The sequence below is a fragment of the Saimiri boliviensis genome, chromosome 6 (genome assembly GCF_048565385.1).
Source record: "Saimiri boliviensis isolate mSaiBol1 chromosome 6, mSaiBol1.pri, whole genome shotgun sequence".
In the NCBI taxonomy this organism is placed as follows: domain Eukaryota; kingdom Metazoa; phylum Chordata; class Mammalia; order Primates; family Cebidae; genus Saimiri; species Saimiri boliviensis.
The window spans coordinates 49,047,881-49,067,805 of NC_133454.1; the positions used below are offsets into that span (position 1 = coordinate 49,047,881).

A 19,925-nucleotide genomic window follows, 5' to 3' on the forward strand; every position below is an offset into this window, starting at 1 on the left:
AGATAATGTTTGTAAGGTAATGCAGTAACTGAAGGAGTCACTGAAGGAGTCACTGATCCTGGAACAAAGTTAATGTTCAATTAATAGTGGCTATCACTGGTTCCTATGACAACTGTCGCCAGGCCCAATCTTTGGTCCTTAATCTGTTTGCCAGAATTCATCCTGGAAGTTGCAGGTAAGTTGTTATGGAGGGAGCAAGTTCTCCAGCTTCCACGGGGAGTGTTTCTTCACCTATCATGCCTACATTGTTCCCTGGGAGTCTAGTGGGCTTGTGGCATGGATGAGGGGCTCTACAGGCCTGAATCAGAGGCAAGGCACCTCTTCCTCTGGTAGGTGGGCCCCTCAAGCCTGAAGATGGTCACTCTGAGGGCTCCCTGTGGACTTCAGTCCACCTTACCCAGCTGTAGGTGAGAAATGGCTGACCCTGCACTGTGAGGCCACAGTTCCTCCAGCTACACCTGTCTCTAGGCGATGATTCACATGTCAGTGCTCCTGGGGAGACCCATCTGTTCAAGCACTTGCAATTTTCCCTTCTCTGAGAGTCTTCAAGGTGAGAGGGCAATCCCATGGACCCAGGACCCAGGGGAATCTCCAGGCTCAGCACTGGGAATTCTTCCTTTCTTCTCACTTGATCCCTAGACTTTTAAAGCAAGGTGCTGCCCACAGTCGATGCCAGGAAAGAGGAAGGGAGCAGGCAGTTCAGAGAAAGGCAGGGGAGCCCGCCAGGATGTGCGGCCGTGCTTCTCCAGAGACGGCCCCTCCTCTGCCATCTGGGTAACTTTCCCCACCAGGACAGTTTCCTGACTGTGCAGTGGCCAGTTGTGCCTCTACAGGCACATTTTCTCCCCTTCTGCCCCAAGTCTCTACCCTGAGCCCTCAGGCCAGCCCTTTGACAGCCCCAACACAGCGGAGTGGTCCTCCCAGCTCAGCCTGACCTCCTTCCAGCAAATGAGGCCCTGGTCATGCTCCATCTAGAGCCACCTCTTATCTCTAGCAACAAGCTGCCCCTAGTAACGAGGCCAAGGAGGCCACCACCCCCGTGGCCACCCCAAGGCTAGTGTCCATCCCTCTGAGGTTTGGTGGAGCGCAGCCCCAGGAAGGGAGTCCCGTGCAGACAGGAGACCAGCCTTCCCTGCAACTCTGTCCCTGCTGACCTCTCCTTGGTAACCTTTAGCACACCAAAGCTGGCTGGCTAACAAACAATCAAAACCCCAACAAAAACAGAGAAAACGTGAAACCAGTCAGACCAACAAGATTCAGACCAGAAAATCCCCATTGGAAGTGTTCGAGTCCCGTACTTGATGGATAGGGGCAAGGGTCACCCTCTTGAGTGAATTGCCGGAATACACAAACCGATTTCACTTAGCGCTGGGCCTCAGTAAACTGGGTCCAACTTCTCAGGCTGGACTTCTTCCAGCTTCGCGACCCCTTCTTCTCCCAGCACCCCTCCCTGGAGAAAGATGGAGAAAATCAAAGGCTGAGACAGGGAAAATGCGGGGGCTTCGGAGGGACATACCCTCTCCACAGGCCCAGGTCGCTCCATCCCTGCTGGGGCCTCAGGGCTCAGCTCTGGGATCTCCCCACCTTTGCCGGGCAGGAGCAGCTCCTCTTGGGCGGGGAAGGAGGCAGGGCCGGCTCGCCTCGGGGTTCCCCTCTCCCGACCCGACCGGAGGAGCAGGAAGCGGCGGCTCCGAGGCCCACCCAGGCTTCAGCCCCAGCGGGGAATGCGCGGCGCGGGGAAGGGAAGAGAAGCGCAGGGCGGCCGCGCCGACCCCATGGCCGCCGACCCCACGGAACAGCGGCTGGGCAGCCTCCCCGTCTTCACGCGCGATGACTTCGAGGGCGACTGGCTCCAAGTGGCCAGCGGCGGCTTCAGCCAGGTGTTCCAGGCGCGGCACAGGCGCTGGCGGACGGAGTACGCCATCAAGTGCGCCCCCTGCCTCCCGCCCGGCGCCACCAGGTACCTGCCCGCCGCGCCCTCCCCTTTCTCGGAGAAGAAACTGAGGCCGGGCAAGCTTTGGGCCAGGGAGCTTGAGAGGGAGGAGTGGGCTGAGGCTGGGGCTGAGGACTGTCCCCCGCGGCGTTTCTGAATTGCACGCAGTAGCCTGAGCCTCCCAGGCACAGCCATACCTGTCTCCCTACCCGAAATAGAGTCGGCACACAATCCCTGTTGGTGGACTCCACAGAGGTCAAAGGCAAGCGGGAATTACCCACCAGAGACGCCTCTGTCCATCTGACCTTCCGAACTCGTCCTGCCTCCTTCCCTCCTTCTTGTCTCTTGACCACTCTCTGCCACCCTCCTACCCACCCCAGCTCTCAGGGCAGGGCTGTGGTTCCTGGGAGGCTATGGCACTTTGCTCAGTGATCTGCAGGGAATCATGTTCTCTCTTCCCATGGTGGGGGGTGGGGGGTGACCCCTCCCAGCCAGTGCAGTCTGGGGAGGTTAGGGGATGGAGACTGCCAGGCCTGATGGCCTGTCCAGGCTCCTAAAGGATCAAGTCTGGAGCTCTCTGATCTCTGTTTTTGTATTTGTCCCTTGCTCTCATCATGCGCACTACAGCCATGCCTTGCCATGACCTCATTTTTCTCTTCCTACCTCTTTCCCACTGTTACCACTGTCTCTGCCTTCCAACTGAAATGGGCTCCAGTCTCATTTCCACCTGAGTTGCATATACTAGCTGTGTGCTTGCACCTTACAGCCATGAAGAAGACATTTGGGATGTTAAATCTGAGCATGATAACCATGTCCTCCTCCCAAGGCTCTGGGACATCAATTAGAGAGCCTGGGGTGGGGGGCCTCTGTGACTGGCATCTGGCTTGGATGCTATCTGTGGTTCTCTGGGATTACGATGCAAACTCTTAAGACACAGCCTCAGGTGCCACACACTCAATTCCCAGATCTTCACCCACCTCATGAAGAGAGGAAAAGTGAGATTGCCTAAGGCTCACTCACCTTCCTCCCTCAGCATCTGCCTGTTGGTTTTGGAAGAGGGTCAGATTATGCTAGGATTTGTCCAGATCATTTATAGCCTTTGAAACGCAGAATGAAATGAAACAGATGGCATTGACATGATTACGCTGTGAGACACTGATGCTAACTCCTGTCACTTTCCCTTCCAAGTTCTGGGAATTCCCTGGGTAGAGGGGTAAGAGAATTCATGGTAATTAAGGCTTACTATGTGTACATTACTATACTAGGAGCTTCACACGCATTACTTCACTAGATCCTCTTTCCAGCTATTCATTCATTCATCCACTTGACAAATGCTTATTGCTCTCCTACTATGTGTCAGGCACTGTGCTATATAATGGGATTAATGATGAATGCAACAGATGTGCCCTTTCTCTCCAGGAGCTTGCAGCCTGGGGCGGGGTGGGGAGAGACATTAACCAGATAACCCCACATGTAAATGTAAATGTGCTACTGTGAGAAGCTTAAGAAGGGGAGATTTATGCTTCAAGGAGAACTCATTAATAGAAAGCTTAACTGAGATCAGAAAAAGCTTCCTTGAGAAAGTTGCACCACAGCTGAAATGTGAAGAATGAGTATGAATTAAGTAGGTGAGGAGGAGAAAGTTTTCCAAGAACAGACAACAGGGTTGTGCAAAGAATCTGTGGCAAGAGGGGCATGGTAAGTACAAAAATGGGAAAAGGCCATCATGGCTGGAGTTGGGAAAGTGAAAGAGCAGTGGAAAACCACTGAGCATTAACAACCAGGGAGCAGTGGTGATAACGAGAGGGATTAATAAGAATTGTTGTATGGAAAATGAACTGGAAGGGGTAGAGTAGATGCTGGTCAAGTTAGGAGATATTATCTTCATTCTGACAAGAGATGGATGATCGAGGCTAGACTGGAGTGTTGATAGTGGAGATAGGAAAGGAATGGGTTACGCTATATTTAGAAGATAAAAATCCACCTGACTTGGTGCTGGGTTACTTATGGGGAGGGTCATGATGAGGAAGAGGGGTATTAACGCTAACTTGATGTCTAGCTTGCCCAAAGGAATGGAGGATCCACTAAAATGTCCACTCCGTGAGAGTGTCTGTTTGGGTCACAGCTCTGTCTCCTGTGCCTGGCATATAGTTGGTGTTCAATCAATATTTACTGAATAACAGTGTTGGCAATTAATGATGAGAATATGAAAAGAGGCCAGACTTGGAGAAGAAGATCATGAGTTCAGGTTTGTACCTGTTGAGTTTCAGATGCCTTTCAACAGTCAAGAAGAGTTGTCAAGTGAACTTCAGAGTAAAGGTTGGCACTAACAATATTAGAACTTGGGAGTCATTCATTATAAGTGATCATTAAAGCTACAGCATGGATGAGATGCATTCATTCAAAGCACTAAGTGAAGAAAACAGTCCCTGTCCTCATGGAGCTTATAATCTAAAGGAGGGAAACAAAATAAATAAGCAACTGAATAATAAACTTGGTAGCTATAGCACCACAGTTCTTGATTAAAATATCTAAGGAGAGTTGAGAAGTCTGATTTTTCAAGAAATTGTTTAGTCTAAAAATATGAATGTGTGGCCCTCTGAGTTTGGGGGAGATAAGAGTTGGGATGGGTTGCTTTTTTATATAGACTTCTCTGTGAAATCATTCCTAATTAGATACCACTTGAGTAGAGATTTGAAGCAAATGAAGGGGTAATCCATGTGGCTCTGTTAGGCAGGAGTGTTCTAGGCAGAGAGAACAGCAGATGCAAAGGTTCTGAGGTGGGACCACACTGGGCATGGTGGAGGAACAGTGAGAAGCCCATGTGACTGGGGTAGAGTGAGAAGAGAGTGATTAGTAGGAGATGAAGTCAGCAAGCTACTCCTGGGATTAGGGACAAATCTTATAGGACTTTTTCAGCCATAAAAGAACTGAGGCTTTTATTGTGAATGAGAAAAGAGCCATTGGAGGAGGGCAGTGACATGACGTCACTTCGATTTTAAAATATGGCTTTGGCTGTGGGTTGAGAATAGATTGTGGAGAGGAAGAAAGTCCAATTAGGAGGCTTGGGCCGAGATGCACCTTGAGGGAGAGGTGATGAGAAGTAGTCAGCTTCTTGCTGACATTACTTCATTTGAAGGTGGAGCTGGCGGGATTTGCCAAGACTTGACTATGGGAAGTGAGAGGAAGAAAGGATTCAAAGATGCCACCAGGGTTCTATTCTGAGGACAAGAAGGACAGAGGCCCCATTCACTGAAATGACAAAAGCGAAAGGAAGAGCACGTTTCAGGGGGAAATCAGGAGGTTAGCTTTAGACGCATTTGGTATTGCATATCCAATTGGAGATGTCAGACTGACTAAAGAAAGATTACAGAGGGAGAGGAGCAGAGAAAAGGGACTTGGACCAAACCCCATGGTTAAGTAACATAATATGAGCCTGCAAAGGAAACAGAGGAAACGACCGTAAAGGTAAGAGAAACGCAGGAGAATGTTGACACATAGTTCAAGTAATGGCGTTTCAAGAAAAAGAGACAGAGATCTGAACTATCCACTGAGAACTGAAAATTATTGGTGAGATGTAGCAATATAGACCTTAGCCACAGGTGTTCAGGGAAGTGCAGATACCAGAAACTAGACAATAGTGGATGCAGCAGGTTGAGGAAGAGAAGAGACAGCCGCAAATGCTTTCAAGAATTCTGGGTATGAAGCTATGAACAAGCTGTGCACGGCAGTTACAATTATTCCCAGTTTTTAGTTTAGAAACTGAGGCCTAGAGAATTCACTTGCCCAGGGTCAGGCAGATATTAAGGGGTGAAACGGGGATTTGAAAGAAGGGAAGTGTGATCCCCACATCCCATGCTTATTTCCAAGTCATGACAGGTGTCGTTGGTTCCTGTGAACCCAAGAGGATGAGAGAAGACAGATTAAAAATATCACAGAGGTGGAAAAGAGATCTCTGGCACAAGTAAACAAGAACAGGCGAAACCTACACTGACCAACCTGTCCAGATGCCAAGAAGAGCATGTGGTTTTTCCCGAAGGTTGGGGCTCTCTGGTTGGCTTCCCAGGGAGGCCCTGGGAGCACATTGCCAGCAGGCTCTGGCTGCAGCACCATTACAGTTTTGCAAATACTGTGCTCTCAAATATGTCATTTTCCTTAATCCCCATCCCCGCAATCCCAAAACAGTCTATAACAATTTGCATATTTACTGTTCTGTGGGCACATACAGTGAAATGAGCAACAGGGTTTGCAAATACTTATTTTGTAAGGTCTTCCCTTAAGTCTTGACTTCCGTTCCAATTCAACAAAGATGTATTGTGCAGTGCATGGCAATGTGCTGTGGGAATTGCAAAGATGAATAATTACAGTTCATCCATAAAATGGAATAGTGTGCAACCATTAAAGATCATGCTTCAGGAGAACAGCAATGCGGGGAAGCGCTCGTGTTCCACATACTATGTGTCCAAAGGGAAAGAGAGGAAGGAAGGCGTGAAAGAGAGAGGAGGGGAAAGAGATATCTTGAAGGTGGATAGTAAAAGGCTATACTAAAATATCAACAGAGGCTAGCTCTGGAGGGTTGCATCCCTGATCATTCATTTTTCTGTATATAGCTCTCCGATTTCCTATGTTTCCTACAAGGTATACATATTGCTTCCATAATTAAAATGGTAATAAATGATGCTTTAAAGCAGAAGCATGAGGCATCATGTTGGTCCTCCAGGGGCTTACTTAGATTTTAGGGATTTATCTGCCCTTTGCTCCCATCCCCCAGGAACAAAAATCGACTAGGTGAGATAATCATAGAAACAAGCAACCAAAATAAATGGCAAACTATGATACATGTTTTTGTTTTTGTTTTTGTTTTGTGTGCGTGGCCACCTCTGCAGAATGGACTGGCCCCTAAACCTGCAAACTCCTTTATTTTCTGCCTTGTTGCTGCTGGACTGTAATCTATGCTGCCAGTTAAGTATCGCTTCATATCTCTCTTTCCTCCTCCACTACCTTGCAAGCACCCAAGGTTTCTCTGGGTCCCCACAGCCTGGCATCATGGCTAGTTTATGTGTTCTGCTGCTTGCTGTAGTAGTGAATGGGTCACCCTCTTCCACATCTTGCTCCTCGTCTCCATAGCTCCGATGTGAATTACCTCATTGAAGAAGCTGCCAAAATGGAAAAGATAAAGTTTCAGCACATTGTGTCCATCTACGGGGTGTGCAGGCAGCCCCTGGGCATTGTGATGGAGTTCCTGGCCAACGGCTCCTTGGAGAAGATACTGCCCACCCACAGCCTCTGCTGGCAGCTCAGGTTCCGCATCATCCATGAGACCAGCTTGGCCATGAACTTTCTGCACAGCATTAAGCCGCCTCTGCTCCACCTGGACCTCAAGCCGGGAAATATCCTCCTGGACAGCAACATGCATGTCAAAGTAAGGGCTCTGACCGATCCCCTTCCCCCTTTCACTTGAGGATTCCCTCCAGGTGAGCAGAATTATCCACCTGCCTGACTGGCCTGTCAAGAGTTTTAAGCAGTTCCCTTCATGGACATATTCTAAAGGCAGGGATCACACTGCAACACAGAAGGCTAAGCAGTGAAATTTGGGGCATGAGGCTGGGTAACCCTCTTCGGACTCAGTTTCCCATTTCTAAATTGGATAGAATAATCTCTATTCACCCACACTTTCTTTTATTCAGATGGAGATGTGTGTAAATGAGACAATCCCTAAGAAAGGTCATAATGGACATTTTTTCACTTTCTAAAACACCCTGCACTCTTTTCTGCCCCAGAACCTTTGCACCTTCTGTTCCCCCACTGCCCCCTATTTATCTAGCAAATGCATACCCACTACTCAGCTCTCAGCCTAAACATCACCTCCTCAGAGAGGTCTTCTCTGATCTACTCCAGCAGGTGCCCATTATATACTGTCATTGTACCTGATTCTCCATACTCCTAATCCCAACGTAAGTGTACAATCATTTGTGAAACACTTTTATTAAGGACTGGATCCCCTATCTGAATAAGTGTGTGTGTTGGCGGGGGTGAGGGGGCTGTCTCTTTTTCCTTATCTGCTGCCCAGTCCTTGGTCCACAGCCATACTGGCCCTCAATGCATGTCCAACTTGGCAAGTGAATGAATGACCCAACGTATGGGAGCAAAGGGAAGGTAAATTCCCTAAATGTCCATTGTATACGTGTTTCAGGGTCCCTGGAGGTGGGATAAACAGCCCACTGAAGGTGGAAACTTTGTCCATAGTCTCTGGGTAATGGTAACATCTACCACGTCCTAACTACATGCCAGGCACTGTTTAAGTGCTTTTTGCATGGTACCTCCTTTAGTGCTCACAATAGCACTGAGTTAAATGCTCATATTACTAATACTTTAAAGATGAAGAAACTGAGGCTCTGAGAAGATGAGTAATTTGGCCAAGATCATCCAGAGAGTGAGTGGTAGCACTAGGAGAGAGTGTCGTAAAAAACCACTACTCTACCCTGGAACAGGCAGATCGCAGTGCGGCTGAGAAGCCATAGCTGTTTTCTGGTCACTAGGCTCTGTCACGGCCTTATCCTGGCCCCTGCTTTCTCCCAGATTTCAGACTTTGGCCTTTCTAAGTGGATGGAACCGTCCACCCAGATGCAGTACATTGAGAGATCAGCTCTGCGGGGCACGCTCAGCTACATTCCCCCTGAGATGTTCCTGGAGAGTAACAAGGCCCCAGGGCCCAAATATGATGTGTACAGGTGAGAGGGAGGCCACCCAGCAGGCAGCTCGCTGCCACCACCCTACCTGGCCCATATGGCCCAAAGGGCAAGGCAGCGCAGGGATAAGGTCTGGCCCAAAGCGGAGGGCTAGGGAGGACTCTGGCTGGAGAGGCAGAGGGCTGGGGAGGACTCTGGCTGGAGAGGTGGACGGGTGCGGTAGACTCTGGCTGGAGAGGTAGAGGGATAGAGAGGACTCTGGCTGGAGAGGCTTGCCTGGGACTGTGTGAGCCATAGGCCCTCTGTGCTGGAGTGATCTTGTATGTTCAACTAAATCATTCAGAAAGCATTTTCTGCATCCACAGCTTTGCAGTTGTCATCTGGGAGCTCCTCACTCAGAAGAAACCATACTCAGGTAGCAGGCAGCTGTGGCTCTGTGTGGGGTGGCAGAAGGGCCCCTGGGATGGGCTCCTGGGTGGGGCTGTGGGAAGACTGAGGTTGAAAGGGAGCTCAGTGGCAGGTTTATATGGAACTGTATTCTCTTCAAGGATTCCTCTCCTCACCCTCCTTCTTTCCTGCCTCTATTTCTAGAGCTCATGTCACAGCTAAGGAAAGAAAAAGTCAGCCCAGCCCCCAGCCCATGCTTTGTGGCTCCAACTTCCTTATTTCCAAAGTGCCCTTTCTGCCTTCTCATACCCCTGCCCCCTGCCCTCTAGATGCCAGGTGAAAAGAATGCAGGAAACTTGGGCAACCTTGCAATGTTGAGAGTCAGAGCCTTTGCCTAGGCCTGTCTATCAGCTCTGCTGCCTTTGGACAGCACAGACCTGCAATGTTGGGTCATGTCTGGTCTGGGATTTGGCTGGAGCCAGATGGAACCTCAAGTCAGTTGAAAATCTAGCTGTTTACTCACCGAGCATTTGTGGGGCCTCCACTGCATGCATACACGGTCAGGATCCTCAGAGCCCCCGCTTTCCTCTCCAGCTCCCCTCTAGCCCTACCTCCCAGCACCCACATAGCCTGGGCCTCCCTTGCAGGTTTCAACATGATGATGATTATTATCCGAGTGGCGGCAGGCATGCGGCCCTCCCTGCAGCCTGTCTCTGACCAGTGGCCAAGCGAGGCCCAGCAGATGGTGGACCTGATGAAACGCTGCTGGGACCAGGACCCTAAGAAGAGGCCATGCTTTCTAGGTGCTCATCCAGCATCCTCTACCCAGGGACTGGGAACTGGGCAGGGTTGGGAGGGGAGATGACTGAGTATTCCTGGGAGCTGGCCTAGAAGAACTTTTTTTTTTTTTTTTTTTTTTTTTTTCAGAAACAGGGTCTCTGTGGCCCAGGCTGGAGTGTGGTGGTGCGATCATACCTCACCATAAGCTCAAACTCCTGGGCTCAGGAGATTCTCCCACCTCAGCCTCCTGAGTAGCGAGAACTACAAGCACATCACCATGCCTGGCTAATTTTTAGATTTTTTTTTTCAAGGGGTGGGGTCTTGTTATGTTACTCAGGCTGTTCTCAAACTCCTGGCCTCAAGCAATCCTCCTACCTCATCCTCCCAAAGTGCTGGGATTACAGGCGTGAGCCACTGTAGCTGGCCTAGAAGGCCTTTTTTGGTTTTTTCTTTTGTGTTTTTTTTTGTGTGTGTGTGATGGAGTTGCACTCTTGTTGCCCAGGCTGGAGTGCAACGTGGCACAATCTCAGCAACCTCCGCCTCCTGGGTTCAGGTGTTTCTCCTGCCTCAGCCTCCTGAGTAACTGGGATTACAGGCACAAGCCACCACGCCCAGCTCATTTTTGTATTTTTAGTAGAGATTGGGTTTCTCCATGTTGGTCAGGCTGGTCTCGAACTCCTGACCTCAGGTGATCCACCCACTTTGCCCTCCCAAAGTGCTGGGATTACAGGCATGAGCCACTGCACCTGGCACTAGAACTTTTTAAGGCAGACTGCATCACAGGGCTGGCAGGGTGGCACTGGGAGCCAGGAGCAGCTGAGGATGGGGTCTGGGCTCTGCGTGTGTTAATGCGTGTCCCTGTGGAAGGTAGAGTAGAAATCCTCAGTATCAAAAGGCAGAAGCCACAGCATCTGGGCCTGGCCCTGTCACCAAGCTCTCCAGGGCTGTCCAGGCAGCCCTGGGTTCTTTCAGAGCTACTGTTTCCTTATTTGTAACATGTTTCCAGGCTATGAGGTCACAGGCTGGGGGTGGCCCATAAGGTTAACCAGTTCTATGGGGACTTTGAAAATGCACCTGTTTGTAAGTGTGAGCATCTTAGAGATCCCCTAGACTTGCCCCCTCATTCTGTGGGCAAGGATCCTGATAACTCAGAGGATCAGTGCCTTGCTAAAGGTGCCTCACCATGACCCAGGTTTTCTGCCTTCTTGTGCATCTATATGAACGTATGTGAGCCCAGGAATGGATTTTGGGAGGATACAGGAATGTTAGGGTATTTAAAATAGGGAGGGTACTGCCGGCCAGCCTGCCGCTTCCTTTCCTCTCCTTCTCCCCCTCATGGAGCAGACATTACCATCGAGACAGACATACTGCTGTCACTGCTGCAGAGCCCTGTGGCAGACCCACAGAGCGAGGCCCTGACCAGGAAGGTGTCTTGCAAGCTGTTGCTGCACCAGCCCCTGGAGGTGAGTATGTGGACTGGGCAGTCCTTACAGTCATGCTAAGTTGGAGCCCAGTGTGTGGACTGTTGTAACTTCTGGTCAGATACAGAGCACTCATGCACAGCCCAGTTCAGGGCTTCCTCCATCCAAAGGGGACACCTTTCCCTAATTTGTGGGAAGGTGCTCCAAGGGATAGTGGTAGCTGAAGCGCAGAGCCCCTAGGAAGGACATACCTTCTCTCACATGTTTGGGACCAAGCAGAGTCCCGTCCTGCAGAGGAAGACCTGGCTTTCCCAAGCTTTCATGCTGTGGGTATCAACACCATCCCTCTGCTCTCCTGTCCCTACTCTAACATGGAAACCAACCATGTATTGGCATGGGGCTCCCCTGGCTGAACTCACAGATCCACCCTGAAGTTCAAGTGGCCCAAGGGGAAGGTAAGGCCCTGAGCTGCCTCTTTCTTGAGGGTCTCTCCTGCTCAGTGTTTTCCTTTAGACAGCTGGAGATAGTCATGGCAAAGGATAAGGGTCTCCCAGAACAGGGTGGGATATGAGTCCTGACAGTGACCAGGAACGCTCGAGAGAGGGGAGGAGGGCACAGCCTAGAACTGTGCCACCCACCTGCCCTTTGCCTGCTGGTTATGCCTCCTCAGGTTAATGAAGACATCAACCAGGAACTGATGGACAGCGGTGAGTCCGGGTGCCACAGATGGGACCACAGAATCACAGCAGAGAAAGTAAAGTCAAACCACACCCTCTCCCCATCCCCCTAATCTCTCCCTCCTCCCCAGGCCTGTCACACATCCAGGGTTTGGGGACTCTTTTCCAGCACCCAGCTGCATGCTCAGAAATGCACATCCCCTCACGGAGCCTAGCTGCCTCCCCTTCAGGTCTGTGTCCCTCCAAGACCAGATTTCCCCTTTCCTGACCTGAGAGGTGAAGGATTGGTTCTCAAAGCTGCTGCATGTTAGAATTGCTCGGAAAATTTAAATAAAAATGTTTTGCCTTGGGCATACCCTAGACTGAGTAAACCAGTGGAGGTTAGGCCTTGGTAGTGATCATTTCTGTCGTTTTAATTCTAATACTCCACTGGGTAGAGCAGGAGGATGGTGATCCTTAAGACCCAGAGGGGAGTTTAGACCGTAGAGCTGTAACCACAAGCCTATTTCCAACTTACACTTACTTCACCTCAGGCCCTCACCTGAAAGTTCTTAGCTACGTAATTTGTCCTTCCACTGGTCCAATGAGCTGATCATGGTTTGTCCCATCTTTGCTGATCCAGATATGGATGCTCAAAGAGGCAGAGAATTGGCTAAGGTCAGGGGATGCTGAGGGGTGGAATCAGGATTTATACCCAGGCCTCTTGAGCCCACTGCTCTTTCCACCTCATCTATGGGGAAAGGACTGCAGGACTCAGCTCTCCACGATGTTAGGACTCCAGGACTCAGCTCTCCAGGAGTCTGAACTCGAATAGTAACAATCATGACTGTGTAGAGAGCCTTGCTTAGGAAAGGCACTGCCCTTCCTGCTCTAGCTTCTGTTCCTGGATGGTACTTCCAGGAGACAGGGGGATGGCCGTGATGACCTCTGGACAAGTCACACATCTTTTTTTTTTAATCCCATCTTCCTCCCAGCAGACTCAGGAAACTACCTGAAGAGGGCCCTTCAGCTCTCCGACCGTGAGAATTTGGTCCCAAGCGATGAGGAGCTGCGCACCTATGAGAACAAGGTCACCCCCCTCCACTTCCTGGTGGCCCAGGGCAGTGTGGAGCAGGTGAGGCTGCTGCTGGCCCACGAGGTAGACGTGGACTGCCAGACGGCCTCTGGATACACGCCCCTCCTCATCGCCGCCCAGGACCAGCAACCCGACCTCTGTGCCCTCCTTTTGGCACATGGTGCCAATGCCAACCTGGTGGACGAGGATGGCTGGGCCCCCCTGCACTTTGCAGCCCAGAATGGGGATGACCGCACTGCGCGCCTGCTCCTGGACCATGGGGCCTATGTGGATGCCCAGGAACACAAGGGGTGGACCCCCCTTCACCTGGCTGCACAGAACAACTTTGAGAATGTGGCACAGCTTCTGATCTCCCGTCAGGCTGACCCCAACCTGCATGAGGCTGAGGGCAAGACCCCGCTCCACGTGGCTGCCTACTTTGGCCATGTTAGCCTGGTCAAACTGCTGACCAGCCAGGGGGCGGAGTTGGACGCTCGGCAGAGAAACCTTAGAACACCACTGCACCTGGCAGTGGAGCGGGGAAAGGTGAGGGCCATCCAACACCTGTTGAAGAGTGGAGCAGCCCCCAATGCCCTTGACCACAGTGGCTACAGCCCACTGCACACTGCAGCTGCCAGGGGCAAATACCTGATCTGCAAGATGCTGCTGAGATACGGAGCCAGTCTCGAGCTGCCCACCCACCAGGGCTGGACACCCCTGCATCTAGCAGCCTACAAGGGCCACCTGGAGATCATCCACCTGCTGGCTGAGAGCCACGCAAACATGGGTGCCCTTGGAGCTATGAACTGGTCTCCCCTGCACCTAGCTGCACGCCACGGGGAGGAGGCGGTGCTGTCGGCATTGCTGCAGTGTGGGGCTGACCCCAATGCTGCAGAGCAGTCAGGCTGGACACCCCTCCACCTGGCAGTCCACAGGGGCACCTTTATGAGTGTCATCAACCTTTTGGAACATCACGCAAACGTCCGCGCCCGCAACAAGGTGGGCTGGACCCCTGCCCACCTGGCTGCCCTCAAGGGCAACACAGCCATCCTCAAAGTGCTGGTCAAGGCAGGTGCCCAGCTGGACGTCCAGAATGGAGTGGGTTGCACGCCCCTCCAGCTGGCCCTCTGCAGCCAGAAGCAGGGCATCATGACCTTCCTCGAGGGCAAGGAGCCATCAGTGGCCACTCTGGGTGGTTCTGAGCTGGGAGCCCAAATATAAATTTAGATGACTTGGCCAGGCATGGTGGCTCACGCCTGTAATCCCAGCACTTTGGGTGGCTGAGGCAGCAGATCATCTGAAGTTGAGAGTTCGAGACTGGACTGGCCAACATGGAGAAACCCTGTCTCTACTAAAAATACAAAAATTAGCTGGGTGTGGTAGCACATGCCTGTAATCCCAGCTACTCAGGAGGCTGAGGCAGGAGAATTGCTTAAATCGGGGAGGCAGAGGTTCCAGTGAGCCGAGACTGTGCCACTGCACTCCAGCTTGGGTGACAGAGTGAGACTCCATATCAAAAGAAAGAAAGAAAGGAAGGAAGGAACGAAGGAAGGAAGGGAAGGAGGGAGGGAGGGAGGGAAGGAAGGAAGGAAGGAAGGAAGGAAGGAAGGAAGGAAGAAATTAATTTAGACAACTTGAGGTCCCTCGCCTGTATGGATTGGAATCAATGGAAGTGCAACTGGGCTTCTGGCAGGGCGTCTTCCCCTTCTGTGCTCTTCACCTGCCCCTTCGACATTGAGAGGAGAAAGGGACCTGGGTGACGGAGGCGTGGGGAGGGGATCACTGTGGCCGTAGCTGAAGAATGGGCCCTGGCTTGGAGAGCTGCCTTCAACACACCCTCCAAGTCACTTCCAACAGACCCCAGGCCTCCTCCTCCTCCTTTAGGGGGACACAATCCCCCCCAAATGAATTTCCTCTCCAGTCCAAGACACCTAGCATCTTTTGCTACCTGCCTCTGAGTTCACAGGGGCCCTTTCATCCTAGCAGAACCCCCTTCTGAAGATGGAGGGAGGCACAGCGGTGAGGGAAGTGAGATTCTCCCATCTCTTGCCTTGTGTTCTTGGCTCTTTACCTCAGGCTGGGGCAGGAGAGCCAGACGCACGTGCTTTGCCCAAGGGGCAGAAGCTAAAAGTTCAAAGGAGGTTTCTGCTCTCTATTTAAAGTCCTAGCCAGCCACCTGTTGCCACACTGACCATATCTTTCCAGTGCCCCGGGTCCCAATGCCTGGGTCTCCCACATGACCTCTTGGGGGTATAGAAAGGGTGCACTTCAACCGTGGATAAGTCACCCTATGGAGATGTGAGGTCCCTGGTCCAGCGCAACCCTTTATCGTGTCCGGTTTTATGGCCAGGTTTCAAACTCTGAAATCAAGAAAACTGTGGCTCTGAGTTTCCTGTTTAGAGATGGATTGACCTGTGGAGCCAAGTTGCATATAGAGGCCAATAGTGTTAGTATGGTGTCCTTGTGTGTGTATGCAATTTGTCTAATGTAAGGTATGTGTGTGTGCTTATGTGTGTGTGAGTTCACATAAAGGCAGGAGGCAGGGGCAGCAGAGGGAGTTGGAGGTGGGGGGTGTTGATGGTGAGGGGTGGGCTATTTGGACTCAGTATGGGGCTTGCAGGGCTCATTTTTGTGACCACACCCAGGCACCTATCACCTGTCCTGTCCTGTCCTGCTGGTTGTGGCTAGAGCTGTTCACACTAACTTTATGTGACCAGAGCCCTATAGCTCAGCTTCCAGGAGAACAGCCACAATTGGGAGGAAGTGGGGACAGGATGAGTGTCCTGGGGTCCTAACCTGCTCCTTCTACCTCCCCACACTGCTGGACAGTGCAGTAGAAGCAGCCCTTCCCACTCAAGGATGTTTTGCAATTGTCAAAAAAAAAAGGAATCATCTGTCCCAACTATTGGCCAGCTCTGAGCCAAGCTGATTGGCAGGCCTGCCTCTATATGTCATTCTCCTGGGCTGGGCACTCCAGGCTGGGCATGTGGCCAGCAGCCTGGCATCAACATGGGGTGAGAGAGGTGGGGCAGAGGAAATCTTTTGCCCATGTGCAGTCCTGCTGAATTAACAAGTCCCTTTCAGCAGAGCTAGCAGCTTTGTGTCCTCTGTCACTTGGCCTCTGGACCATTGCTCCAGCCTGTTGGACCCTGGGTCCTTCACCACCACCTTGCCATAGCTTATAGCCACCATGGAAAGCCAGATGTGAGCCCAGGAATCTAGGGTGTGTCCTAGAGCCAGGGCTATAAACTAAACTTGCACATTAGAATCTCCTGAACAAGGGGCTTTTAAAATGTACCAACACCTGGCCCTACCCTCAACCAATTAAACCAGAACCTCCAGAGTGGGATCCTGCTGTAAGCACCACTGACAATTCCCAGATGAATCTAAAGAGTACCCAGAGCTGAGAGGCACTGGATCATCCCATGGTTTCTCTCGCCCCCTTTTTAGCAAAATCTTGCAGTCAATAGCCAGCAGCCTGGGTGTTCAGAGGTCTTTTTCTCTCCCATTTGGATTCCTGGGGACCGGAGGCAGGGGCCACTCAGCTGACTGTTCCATCCTCCTACTCCCTGCTAGCTGCCCAGCTCAATGTCTTCAGGCTCACTGAGACTAAGCCTTAGGCAAACTTGTAGTTAAAGAAGCCTCTAGGAGTTCTATCTTTCCCAGAACATGCGAGAGCAGGAGGGAAGCAGAGGAGGCACAGGGCTGTTTGTTTCTCCTTCCACTCTGAAATCTGAGTCTAACTCTAAATCTAGGATTCTACGAGAGCCAGAGAAGGGTCTGGGGCTACATTCTCCCAGCCAGCGGAGCTCAGATCCATCAGTGGGAGTGATCGCGAGGGAACCAAAGGAGGAGAAGAGTGGCTGGCTGATCCTGCTGGAAAGAGCTGAGAACTGAGAAAAAGCCTTGAAAAAAGGAGTTAGAAAAGGCAGGTGATCCTTTTGTACCTAGTGTTCAGTGGCTGACAGAGATGCCATGGAGAAGTGGACAGACTGTGTCCGGGAATCATTCCAGCCCTGGTGATCCTGAGTCTGAAGGAGATTCCTCCATGTCCTTCCTCTAAGAGAGAACAGGAGTGGTGACTTCAGGCCAGCCCTGGCCAACATGGTCCCAAATTGCCTATCAGCATCCTCTTCTGCCCTCTCAAACCACTTCTAGCCAGACACAGACACACACACAAATACACTCAGTATCCACCTTGAGTCCCATTCCAACGCAGCTACCTTCTAGGGCTTCCCTAGGAATGTTTAAAATTGGGTTTGAATGAGGCCCTTGAAATTCCCAAGGAGAGGATCTCTAGTTGAAGTTGAAGCCCTATTTAGGGGACACTGGGGATTGGGAGATAAGAGCTCCCCAATTTCTTACTGGGCATCTCCACTTGGAGGTCCCGTAGACTCCTAAAACTAGAGTGTCTGAAACTGAGCATTCTCTTCTCCCTCCGCAAGCCTGACTTCACCCTTTATATCCCATTTCAGTTGAAGGTATCCAAACTCCTAACTAGGAGCCATTCTGGACCAGCACCAGGAGGATGGAAATCTACATCCGCACTGCTCAGTAGGATAGCCGCCAGCCACAGGTGCTGCTGAGCACTTGAAATGTGGCTAGTGTGACCAAGGAATCAAGTTTTTTTATTTCAGTAAACTAAATGTGGGTAGCTAGCAAAGTCTATACCTGTCTCGCCTCCTCCAGGTGGTTGCCGTGTGGCGAGGGGTTGATCGGGGGTGAGGGCTTTCTGGGAGATGTGGATGTTGAGAGGACAAGGACAGAGCAGAAGAGGAGCAAAGCCTGGACTGGACTGAAGGGGAGAGGACTGGCTGGTTAATGTGAAAGAGACACAGCTACTATGGGAGCAGACAGTGACCAGCTGATGGAGGGACAGTGCTATCCAGGCGCAGGTCAGGGAGGTGTGTATTCTGTGGGAGACCTTAACGTCCATTTTGATTTGGAGCTCCCATGCAGGATGGGGGGCAGTTGGGAGCTGTAATCGGTTTCCCAGCAGAAGGAGGATGCAATCAGAACATGCCATGCATCCTAAAGACCTCTTCAGCTGTGCACAGAATGAGGAAATGGGGGACAGTGGTGGGAAATGGGGATCCTGCCCTAGGGGCTTCAGAGCCAGGCACACCCGGGTTGGCATCCCAATTCTGCCCTTTGCTAGCTGTGGACTTCACCCAGACTTTCTGGGCTGCAGCATCTGTATTTATAACAGATTTGTTATCTCAGGGATGCACTTAGATCACACATATCTCCAGCACCCATTGGCACTCACCGTCACTTCTCTCGTCTTCCAGCTTTCTGCTCCTGTCCTTTCTCACCAATGTTGCTCAGGTAACCCCCTCATTACCCTTTACCCATGTGACAGCTTCCTTTCCCATCCTAAACTCTGCTTGAACCAATCCAGCCCACCACAAGGAGGACATTACTGGATTCTGAGAGATGGCACCCCCTAGCCAGAGACACAGATAGCCCAGATTGTTCCACCTGGATGCCTTCTTGTGCTGGAAATGGAAGCTGTTGGTGGAACCCTCCAATTATGAAGCCGGGAATCCTAAAGGAGCAGGGAGGCTTGGCAAGCTGTCTCTACAGCAAAGTGTAGGGCAGAGGCCCAAACGGGCTACCGCATCTGTCTAGAAGGGAGGTGGGATTGCAGGGATCAGCAAAAATCTCATCAGGGCTGTAAAAGGCCTATAGGAAATGAGGAGACTGGGGAGACCATGTCCCTCTCCAAAGCCAACCTGGGGGGACTGAGCCCCAGGGAGAGAATGACAAGCCGCAGGGCTGAGGAGGGGAGGATGCAGAGCTCTGGGCCTGTGGCAGGGAGGAGGGGAAGGAGGGAGCCCCAGGACTCCCTGAACACGCAGATGGCAGCTCTGGGATGAGCCTGTGTTCAGGACCATTCCTTCCCTGATGGCCCTGCACTTACCTATAACACACATCTCACCAACAGGTGAGGGCCTCCAGGGAGTTGGGGCTCCAGTCCACTCTGAAACCCAGCAAGCCTTGCTGCAGCACCCAACAGCCCCAGTCCCCTCTTCCTGCTAATGCTGAGCCCCCTTCTCCCACCAGTGTCTGCTGGGGTCCTTCCAGGTCCAACTTGCCTGTCCCTGCCCATGAAGACTTCTCTGCTTGCCCCCCTGGAGGTGACCACTCCTTCCCCAAGGTCATTATGTGACAATGCCCAGTGCAGTGAGGTCGACAGAGCTGCTCTCAGGTCCACCTTCCTTGCTCATTGTATGCCACATCACCATGCCCTGCTTGTTTCTGTGTACTGTCCAGTCCTCTTAGTGCCCTGGCGTCTGGGTGCAGAGGGTACTTTCTCCCTGCTCATTGAATCAGACTAAAGGCAGCAGGGGGTTTTGGGTGTACGGTAATGTAAGGGACAAAGGGTAGAAACCAGGCTGGGCTGAGGTCAGGGAGGGAAACTGGATGGCTGGATCTAGTGGACCCAGGCAGGCAGACCTAAAATTATCTTAGCTTGATGGTATCATCTAGCAGCAATAATGCTTATTTCTGGTTCATTGTAAGAATTAAATCTGATGTCCTGCCAGTCAGAGGGCAAGGCGGTTAATAAGCCCTCAACACATTTGTTTCATGTAGCTCCCCCTAAATCAAAGGAATGCTTTTCTTGCAATAAGGCATAGACAGCCCATCCTTTGGGAGCCTTCTGGCGAGGAGGCTCTTGGAAGCTTCTGCCCATTTTCCTTTGCCAGTGCATTCAGGAAAGGAAAGGGAGACTCTCCTTCAGTGCCTTGGTGTGGGCTGAGACACTGGGAACCCCTGGGACACACCTATGGGTCAGGTCAGTTATAGGGAAAGGGCCAGCCCCACTAGCTGGTCATGCCTGCTCTACCCAGAGCCTGGGTCAGGTCTGTGGCATCAGCTCTGGGAAGAAACCAACAATGGGAGTTGTCTCTTATAGGACAGTGTCCTGCCTCTCTTGCCCCTCCCATGCTTTCCCCTGCCCTGGATGCAGCACAGACCCTG

At 51.5% G+C, this 19,925-nt stretch overlaps 1 protein-coding gene across 1 annotated transcript; it reads left to right on the forward strand.

Annotated features, from left to right (window-relative positions):
* Positions 1–1,717: 1,717 nt before the first annotated feature.
* On the forward strand, positions 1,718–14,459 carry ANKK1 (ankyrin repeat and kinase domain containing 1). Its single transcript, XM_003923694.2, has 8 exons — positions 1,718–1,960; positions 7,061–7,355; positions 8,513–8,664; positions 8,988–9,037; positions 9,657–9,812; positions 11,134–11,252; positions 11,881–11,917; positions 12,865–14,459. Exons 1-8 carry the CDS (start codon positions 1,725–1,727, stop codon positions 14,160–14,162), a joined length of 2,343 nt encoding a protein of 780 aa, XP_003923743.1. The 5' UTR covers positions 1,718–1,724; the 3' UTR covers positions 14,163–14,459.
* Positions 14,460–19,925: the final 5,466 nt, after the last annotated feature.